General features: G+C 42.6%; 1 protein-coding gene across 4 annotated transcripts in view; it reads right to left on the minus strand.

Moving 5' to 3' along the window:
- The window catches only part of CFAP54 (cilia and flagella associated protein 54), a 114520-nt gene extending 110015 nt beyond the window's left edge, over nt 1-4505 (minus strand). For all 4 annotated transcript variants that reach the window (XM_061454558.1, XM_061454557.1, XM_061454555.1 and 1 more), the window contains exon 1: nt 4255-4505. In XM_061454558.1, coding sequence (XP_061310542.1) covers nt 4255-4412 — 158 coding nt within the window. In that variant the 5' untranslated portion in view covers nt 4413-4505. The remainder of the gene's footprint in view (nt 1-4254) is intronic.
- Nucleotides 4506-9126: the final 4621 nt, after the last annotated feature.

A 9126-nucleotide genomic window follows, 5' to 3' on the forward strand; every position in this document is an offset into this window, starting at 1 on the left:
TTCAGAAAGCTATATTCAAACTGAACAAACAATAATTGATCAGGCAGACTGACAAGCAGAACTGGAGTTTTCAGAAAAGAATCCTTTTATTGAATTATTAGTAGCATTGAGAGTGTTCACGGTGCCAGGTGTCTCTTACATTTATTCTCTTAACAAGTCACTTGTAGAGAAACCTCAGCAAAGAGTGCCTTGTGAAACCACAACAGTTAAATTATTCATAGGTAGCAGTTTATAAGGAAGGAAAACAACTGAAGAGAGAGGAATTAATGTTTGAAAATAACATTCTAGCTGAGTTCTCACATGTAAACCTTATGCTTATTAATGTGAGGTAGCTGGAACTTCTCAACCTTTTAAGACAGTGATGGTAGACCAGAATGCAAGACACTTTCTTAAACTGTTTTCTAACATTCAGGAACTTGGAACCCATTTTCACAGTCTTCCAGACAGCTCTTCATTTTAGCTTATAAGAAGACTCACAATAAAAAAAAGAACAACAAGTAACATGATTTTTTGCATACAGAAATCTGCAAGCCACCTTCACATTTCAAGATGAAACAAATGGCTGTATAAGAAACCTGCCAAAAGGATCTTTACACCAAAGAACTGCAACAATCATAAACCTTTTTTTTCTAGAAGTATCGTCTCAGCACAATTCTTAGTTCTTGAAAGTAAGCAGCAAAGAAATAAGCAGGACATTCTAGAGGTTTATCCTAAAGGAAAAATGCAGTAACAGCACAAACTAGGCCAAAAGAAACAATCTGAATAAAACGTTCTGAGGCGCTATGTTTTTAAAGGAAACCATAGCCCAGTCTGATGAAGAGCACCTTCCAAATAGGCAATGAGTCCCTCCTAGCCCATCCATAAGCAATTAACAGCCTGGGTGGCCACTGACTTCTTATACTGAGAGAAGTATCCCACTCTAGTTAGTAGGGAGAAATCTGCAAAGAGGCTCCAAAGTGAAGGAATCTGTTGGGCATCTGAGCAGTGCTCCTTTGGACTTGGAAGAAGCTTACTTCCAGAGTCCAAGAGGATTGATGGATACTACAGGGTGGGGAGGAGGGAGAAAGAAGAAAACAAAAAAAAAAATTGTAATTAATCAGGTTGTAAGGCTGTAAAGTAACTATGGTAAGAATTGTGAAAAGGTCTGGAAGGAGAGACTAATAAACTTCTTTCAGACTGATCAGCTGGCAAGTCACCAGTAAAGGTCATTTTCATTTTTTTATTTTGAACACTTGAGATTCTTAGATGTAAAAAACAAGTAACAAACCTGTAATAAACTAGTTTAGTGAAATAGTGACGAATCTGAGTAGACTTTCAACTGCAATGCAAAGGATAAGGTAAACCATCTCTTCTACAAGGCCATGACCAACTACAAGTGATTTCATCGCACAGGAATTCTTCTTTCACACAAAGTAGGAGAGTGAGATACTTCCCAAACAGCTCATCAGCCTTTCCTTTAAACAGGCTGTAGGACACCAGCATTAACAAGTTAAGCAAGTGAATTCTTAAAAAAATACTGGGTTGCTGCATCTCAGAGGTTAAGTTTCTTTATTTCCAACCACTCTATGAATATTTTCTTTCTCCCTAAGGTGAACCCATAATAGCATGCACAGGATAAGGCCCACATGGCTACACTTAAGGATAAAAAGTCTTTACTACAGGTAGTAAAGGATTCTCTGATACTGATCAAAAGAAGTCTTACTAAATAAGGGTAGTTAAACCACACGAGACAAAATCACTAGTTCAATGTAATCCTTTGATGGTCTGATTGCAAAAAAAGAAAATAGGGTAAAACAACTTCTTGTTTAGTTGAGGAAAAAATACTTTTGATTGCTACTTCTTCTGATTGAAAATATTCATGATTACAGTACAGGGCAGGTCCTCAGTAATTTTTCTTACATTGGAACATTGTAAGTGCCTAAATTATGGCCTTACTGTTGACTTATCAACACCAAAGACTGACAGCATTGAAGGAATAAAGCTGACAATTTTCTTTTTCTAAACTAAACATACTTGCCATGTGGAAGCTGGTGTTCTTGCTCCTTGAATAACAGGAACACTTTGATCTCAACCCATACCAGGAAAAGTAGCTTGACAAATGACACAGCAAGAGGTCTTTAGAGCATTTAGGAAAGCATCTGCAACAGCCATTACCTTCAGAAATTCATAGGAACAACTAGACTAAGGCTGGTTCTGTAAGCAGCACACACCCCAATTTTGAGTTATCAAACAATGAGAGGCAAGGGAGAAACAACCCTGAAATTTCACATCACGAATAAATACTCATGACTTTCCTAGCTGCCTGAACACATGCTAGTAATCAGAACTCCAGTCTTCTTCTACCGCCATACTGCCCTATACAAATGAAGAATGCCAGAGGATGCAGAGCTACTGGGAGCTTTATGTTATGCAATGTTCTCAATGCCCTGTAATTTTGGTATGGATCATCATTACCAGTGACTTCTAGGATCAAGATACACGTAGCATCAGTCCTCATCTCCATGATGAACACTGCAGAATTCTTTGGATGAGAAAATGCTCTCATGCCAACCAAGTTATGTGTGGACATGTCACATCTTCAAAATACCGGTTTGAGTAAGACACAGCCTATTCAGGCCAAAACACTCCAGAGGGCATAGTAAAGAAAAGCTTTGAGATCGTGATCACAGAAACTGGTAACTTAGGTATGACATTGCAAACATATCAGATGCAGAATGCCCAACTTCCAACAATAAGATACAATGAATGTGTACAAGATAGAACGGATGTGTTCATTATCAGTAATTCTGGAGGCATCTAAAGCAGCTGGGTGGTGTTCCTTCATCTAAGGGGACTAGAGAGAACAACTTTCAAAGTAAGAATACAGATCAGCTAAAGCAAAATAAGTTCTGAAGCTAAGAAAGGCTTAAAAGTAGCAAAGCACTGAAGCTGCTGAAGCAACATAAAAAGCCATACTGAGATTCAAACCACTAGAGGTAAAAGCCTAGACCTGATGATGAACATACCACATAAACAAATTAGAAATCCAGGCTGCTTAGATAAGGAAAGATCTCCAGTGCAGACAAAAGCTTGGCTGCAGAATCTGAGTACCTCCTGAAATGTCTACAGCTCCTTTAGAGAAGTGTCACTTGTGAACTACATCTAGGAAAGCTCTGAGTGAAACAGGTAAGGGTAGAAGCTGCATCCAAGTGAGCTAACCATGCTGTAACCTAACTCCAGTGCTGTTCTTGAATGAAATTTTGATAAGCTTGGAAACTTTATTTTTTTTTTTAAGACCTGTAAATTTAGAGCACCACTCAGATAATAAAATAGAAAATCAACCACGTACCTTAAAAAAATATTTGAACTCTTACCTCTTAATGTACCTAAATGCAGTAGGGAGAGCTACATGAGAAATGCACAGTCTATGAAAGACATATGCATGCACTATGAATCATACACAAATGCCAGTTGCTCTATCTTAACTGCATTACAAAATCTAGATTTATGCATACCCAGTTATATGCATGTATGCGAGCAAACAAATACGCACAATTATATTTGCCATATGTTCTGCCTGCATCAATGTGTATAAAGATATACCAACATAGACATAGACATATGCACAAGAAGAGCTGTGTGGTGTTATCCTCACGTAGCCCTACTGGAAAGGAGTGCATCTTTTAAAGGCATGTACGTGCCCACAAGTTTTCACCCTCACACGCAGCAAGTAGCACATGTTGGTGGGCTGCCAGTTGCTCCAGCACTGAGAAGGGATTTTCCTCCTGGAAAGCTCAGGCAGCTCCAACACAGCCAACAGTGGTGCTGCCAAATTCCGCATCACCTTGTGGTTTTCCCCTAAAGCATTAGCTTCTAGGAAGTGCAGAAAAAGGAGGCGTTCAGATGTTGGGGGTTTAAAAAACAAACAAACAAACAAACAAATAAAAGAAACGGATTGCCGGTGTTTTGGCACACTGCCGGAGAAGCTGAGGCAGGTGATGAAGCGCTCCCCAGGCCAGAGGGAGCGGGAGGGAAGGGACTCTGTGGGATGCGGCTTGAGGAGAGAGCTGGGAAGGAGGAAAAGGGCAGGAGGTCCCCGCGACGGGAGGGGAAGACCTGCAGGGAGCCGGCGCGGAGGGACCCCATGGGGGGCCGCAGGGTAGGGGCTGAAGGCGGAGAGCGGTAGAGGAAGGGGTGTTTGAGGCAGGGGCAGGTGGGACCGGCGAGTGGCTCCCGGATCGGGGAGCGACGAGGGGGCGGAGGCGCAGCCCCTACCCGTGGCGGTGCAGGTTGTGCTGCTGCGGCTTTGCGCCCGCGCCTCGCAGCCGCCGGAGGAAGCCCAGGACGTCCCGCAGCTCGGCCTCGAATCTGTCCACCACCGGGTTTCCCGGCGCCACGGCCCCGAAGAAAGAGGCCGGTGGGGGCTGCGCCATGCTCCGATCCGGCCGCGTCAGGAACGCGCAGCGTCGCCAAGCAACGGCCTCGGGCAACGCCGGGACCGAGAGGCGGCGGCGGCCGTGGAGGCCCCTGGGCCTCTGAAAGCTCCCCGCTGAAACCCCGTTCCGGGAGGGGCAGCGGGGGGACGCAGTCTGACTTCGTCCCTGGGGAGGAGATCCTCGGCTCGGGGGTCGGGGGTAGCCGCCGGGGGGCTAGTGAGGGGGCTCGCACAGCTAGAAGGGTACGAGCAGCCAGTCCTCGCACGTCTCTCCAGCAGGTTTTCCTTGAGCTTTCTCCCTCCGAGGCAGGTGAAGAATCTTCGGGGCACCGTCCACCACAGCAGCTAGGACAGTTGCTAGCACAAGGCGTTGCGGTATCGAGTTTGTTTGCAGTGCAAAGGCTGCTGCGGGCAGCTGGGACAAGGCCAGGAGGTCCCCTGAGGGACAGTTCTTCAATAACCTGTTCACCAGCAGTGTCGTTTTGAACTTACTGACTGCATCACTGTGTGACTACAGATAAAAGAATAAAGTGTGTTAACCCTCTAAATGTTCTATCTATTGTACCACTACGAGGGTGGTGAGACACTGGAACAGGTTATTCAGAGAAGCTGTGGATGACCCACCTCTGGCAGTGTTCAAGGCCAGGTTGGACGGGGCTTTGAGCAACCTGGTTTAGTGGAAGGTGTTCCTGCCCATGGCAGGGGGTTGGAACTGGATGAGCTTTAAGGTCCCTTCCAACCCAAATCATTCTGTGATTCTGCAATTCTATTAAAAAACAATGCGGCAAGCTAGGAAACAACCAGGCTGTATTTATCGATGTTATAGGAAGTGGCCACAGAAACCTATTTGTTTTCAAGTTCTTTATATACATTAATATAAAGGGGTTGGGACTGGATGTGAAGGAAACTAGCTATGTTGGCATGTTCATTGTCATGATGAGCAAAAGGAACAGCATAATTGAAAACATTAAAGTGAAAGCTTGGAGATTCAGTGAGTGAGCAATGAATCCTGGCAGCCAGGGCCAGTTGGAAGCAGTTTCTTGACACTGAATGGAAAAGGATCCATAGGGAGGAGTAAAGTGAAGAAGTACCTGAAAAGTGCATCCACGTAATTCACAGGTGATAGTAAAGGAACTATACTTTGAACAGCGGGAGACATGCAACATTGGCATGCTGAATGATGGGAATCAGAAAATAACTGCATTAGCCAGGCCAGGGAAATGATGTGGGAATCATTTAGATACTATGGGGAATATGCAAAAATTTTAATTCATTTATGACTAATGTGTCTGACTCATCTGACACACTGATTTTGTATTGTTACCTGCTGGGAGCTGTGTGGTTCTATCACCCAGCAGGTCTTGCGGGACTAGGATAGGGGTTAGCAGGAAAGTGATTTTTATGTGTGAAGATAATTCCTACCCATTTAGGTGAGAGCCAATGGCTGAGCACAAGAGGGAGCAGGTTCCTCAGATTTCTGTGGAAGCTGTAGAAAATGAAGCCTGCATTGAAGAGACATAGCACAAAGGTCCTGGGATGTAGAAATAGCTGGGTACAGAGATAAATTTTACAAGACAACTGAAATACGAGAACTTGGGCTGGATAGCAAGTACTGCTACATTTAAGATTTTGCCAGTGCTTTGCCACGCTAACCAAAGAGCTTCCTGTGCTGGATTCCAGATGGATAATAAACACTGGCCTCTTGTGAAAGGCAGCTTGTGCCACTGTGAGTACTGCTGGCGGCAACCCTTTCAAGTCCCTAAGAAGATCTAAGCTATTTTGCCTCACAAGATGGTGCTGTATCTCACAGGCCTGATCTTCACGAGCTTCAACGGGGATTTGAGAGGCTGGAAACGAGACTGCTAAGTGAAACTTTGCATATCTCTGTATTCGGCTAGCAGACAGTGGACGGGATGTAACATTAGCAGTCTGAATTAGTTTTTCAGCCACAGAAAGAGAGTCAAAACAATGACAGAAAGGGAGTATAGCCATTTTCCAAAAGGAAAGGTTACAGAACTATGTAAAGATAAAGCTTTAACAACTGGGAGATTAACCAGGGCGTAGCTGATCAGCCAGCTCATGAAGAGTGTTTAGTCTAAAATTCCTGGGTTAGAGCTCAGCAGGGTTCAAGTATGCACTCCCTGCAAGGTGGAGGCTTAGTGTAAGGAGAGTAGTTCTGACCCTCTCAGCACCCGGAGCAGAAAGCCATGGAGAGCCGTAGCTGGGAACTACACCGCAGCAAGCACTGTGGCATGTGTGTTATTTCAATTTTGGATGCTCACAATATTGACTCCTATTTTGCTGATAAGACTCAAATTTACAGTTCACATAGTGTCCATTTAACATTTAATGGATTGAACATTTAATGGATCCAAAAGTCAGAATGGTTTATAGTTAAAAGAATAGAACTTTTTAACTTCAGAAAGATAATAGATTCTTCAGGAGCCTTCAGTGTGCATAATCTGATGTTTACATAGAAAAGCTTGGCATACACAAAACAGAGAGTTATGGTTCTTGAAGTTGCAACTGTGATAGGAAAATTTCCTCAAAAATGGAGTATACATATCAGTACCTGTATGATTTGGAAAGTTTAAAGAGATTCTTTGAATTACATATGTCCTTATACCCTAAAAAATGTGATTTGTTGATTGGAAGGCTAATGATTTATTCTTCATTGATAGGTGAACATTTGGATAATAATCTGATTTACAGTAAATTTAGGAATAAAGATGAGATTATGGAGAGTTGGCACAGACAGGATCCCAAGAAATGAAATATAGGTAAATCCATTGACCCAAGCAGAGAGTTCCTAGCAGCCTGGGTTTTAATACCACCAGGTCAGATGGGAGGAAGCTGCCTCAGAAATAGAATGACCCACAAAGAGTTAACGTAGTAAAAACCCATATAGGAAGTCTCTGTGCTTACGGCTATAAGGCCAAGAGTAGGCTTGAGTCAGAAAAGGGAAAAGTTTTGCTGCCAACTCATCAAGCTGCCTGCTTACTTCTCATGTGACGGTTCCACTTGTGTGAACATCAGTAGTTACTAAGAGCAAACAAAGAGGGGAAACACTCTATGATCACAGCAGAGTTGGGCAGGAAGAGTGTCCAGTGGTATCAGAGTACAGGGGCTGAGGTAACGTCTGTCAAGCCCTATTTAGTACATCAACTGAGGTTTGTTTCCTATGAGTAATCTGAGATGCATGTTGGGTTCCCTTCCTGGGATGTGTGTAGTAAATGTACACCTGAATTATGGTGCCTATAGATTTTACTGCTTGATATTCAAAGACAAGAGGCAGTCATGAATGCTGTATTACCAAGACTTCTGCAGGGGAATCTGACAGTTTCTAGGGATGAAAGAGCTGAATTTATGTCATCTCTTTCTTGATTCTTTTAGGAAAAAAGACTGAGGTAATCTGGGCCTTCAGCATCTTCAGGCTGATAGGCTAATGAAGACATGGGGCTTTAAATTAATGTTTAATGTATTTATGGACTAGCATATTCAGAATGGGGATCTGCATTTACTCAACTTGTGGTATGCTTGCCTGGTTCTAAGCGCCAGTGAGAATCTACAGTTCTTCAACTTTGAGTGGGAGTGCATTGTTGGATTTAAAAAAATAAAAGTAATTCTAGAGAAAGAAGCAGCTGTGTGCTGATTCTTCTGGATAAATTTAGTTTCTGAGGTAGGCAAGGAAAACAAGGTCAAGGAAACAAAATGTCTTTTATGACAGGACACCATTTTCTATTCACATGGCATAAGAGAATCAGATACGATAAAAAAGGATAGCCCCAAGTTGTCTGATAAAGCTCCCTGGAAAGCCATCAGATAATTGGAAGAAGTGAACTAAGTTACAGAATGCCAGGAGAAGACTCTATAAGTGCGTGGGAGGAGAAAAAGGAAGAACTTGTACTAAGCTTACAGGAGTTAAGCCGCTTGCTGGAATCAATATACTTTTCCAATAACTAATTGTACAGGAAGCAGACAGCTTAGTTTACGGCTATCGCAATCTGTGGCACTTGTCTATACCTACAACTGATGAGACAGTTATGAGAATAAAGAGCTTTTATGAGTAGTTATGAAGGATTATACTGTCATCATTTTCTTCCCATCCTCCTGCCCTTTGTGTTTTAGGCTTGTTTGGTAGAGCTGCTTGTGTCTTATTGATAGTCTCTTCAGACTCAGGTGCCTTACTTAAATCTGCCTTTATATTCAAACAGAATTAGTGGATTCCTAACCTTATCTAAGGGCTACCTTTTCAATGGAAAAGTTAGTAAGGAGATCAGAGAGATACACTGTCATGTTGTGATAGCATTTGTAATTTTTGCTCTACCATTAACAAACATGTCCCGAATTAGGAATGCACATGCCTGACTGCAAAGGTAGGGAAATGTGAAAAGGTGGTGGAAATGACTTATTTAGGACACAATAGATATAGCTTTTCAAGCAAAGCAGCAGGTGGAGTCCTTTACTGAGAAGCTGACATATATTTGTAAAGTATTCCAGCACTCTTCCTGTCATTGAGCAGTATACAAAATATGTCAAACAATGGAACAGTCTCTGAACTCTGGAACATACATTAACATACATTAAGTAGCTGAAGCTTGTTAAGTTTTCTGACAAGTAATTGATGCTCTTTTAAGATATGGTGAAAGCAGATCTGGGACATTCTTAATGCGAATGAATGCTAAGAGAAGGAAAATGCTAAGTTTTTATTT

Source organism: Pezoporus flaviventris, unplaced genomic scaffold (assembly GCF_033815535.1).
Source record: "Pezoporus flaviventris isolate CSIRO_AGI_PZ_B2104156 unplaced genomic scaffold, CSIRO_AGI_Pfla_v1 ptg000016l, whole genome shotgun sequence".
In the NCBI taxonomy this organism is placed as follows: Eukaryota; Metazoa; Chordata; class Aves; order Psittaciformes; family Psittacidae; genus Pezoporus; species Pezoporus flaviventris.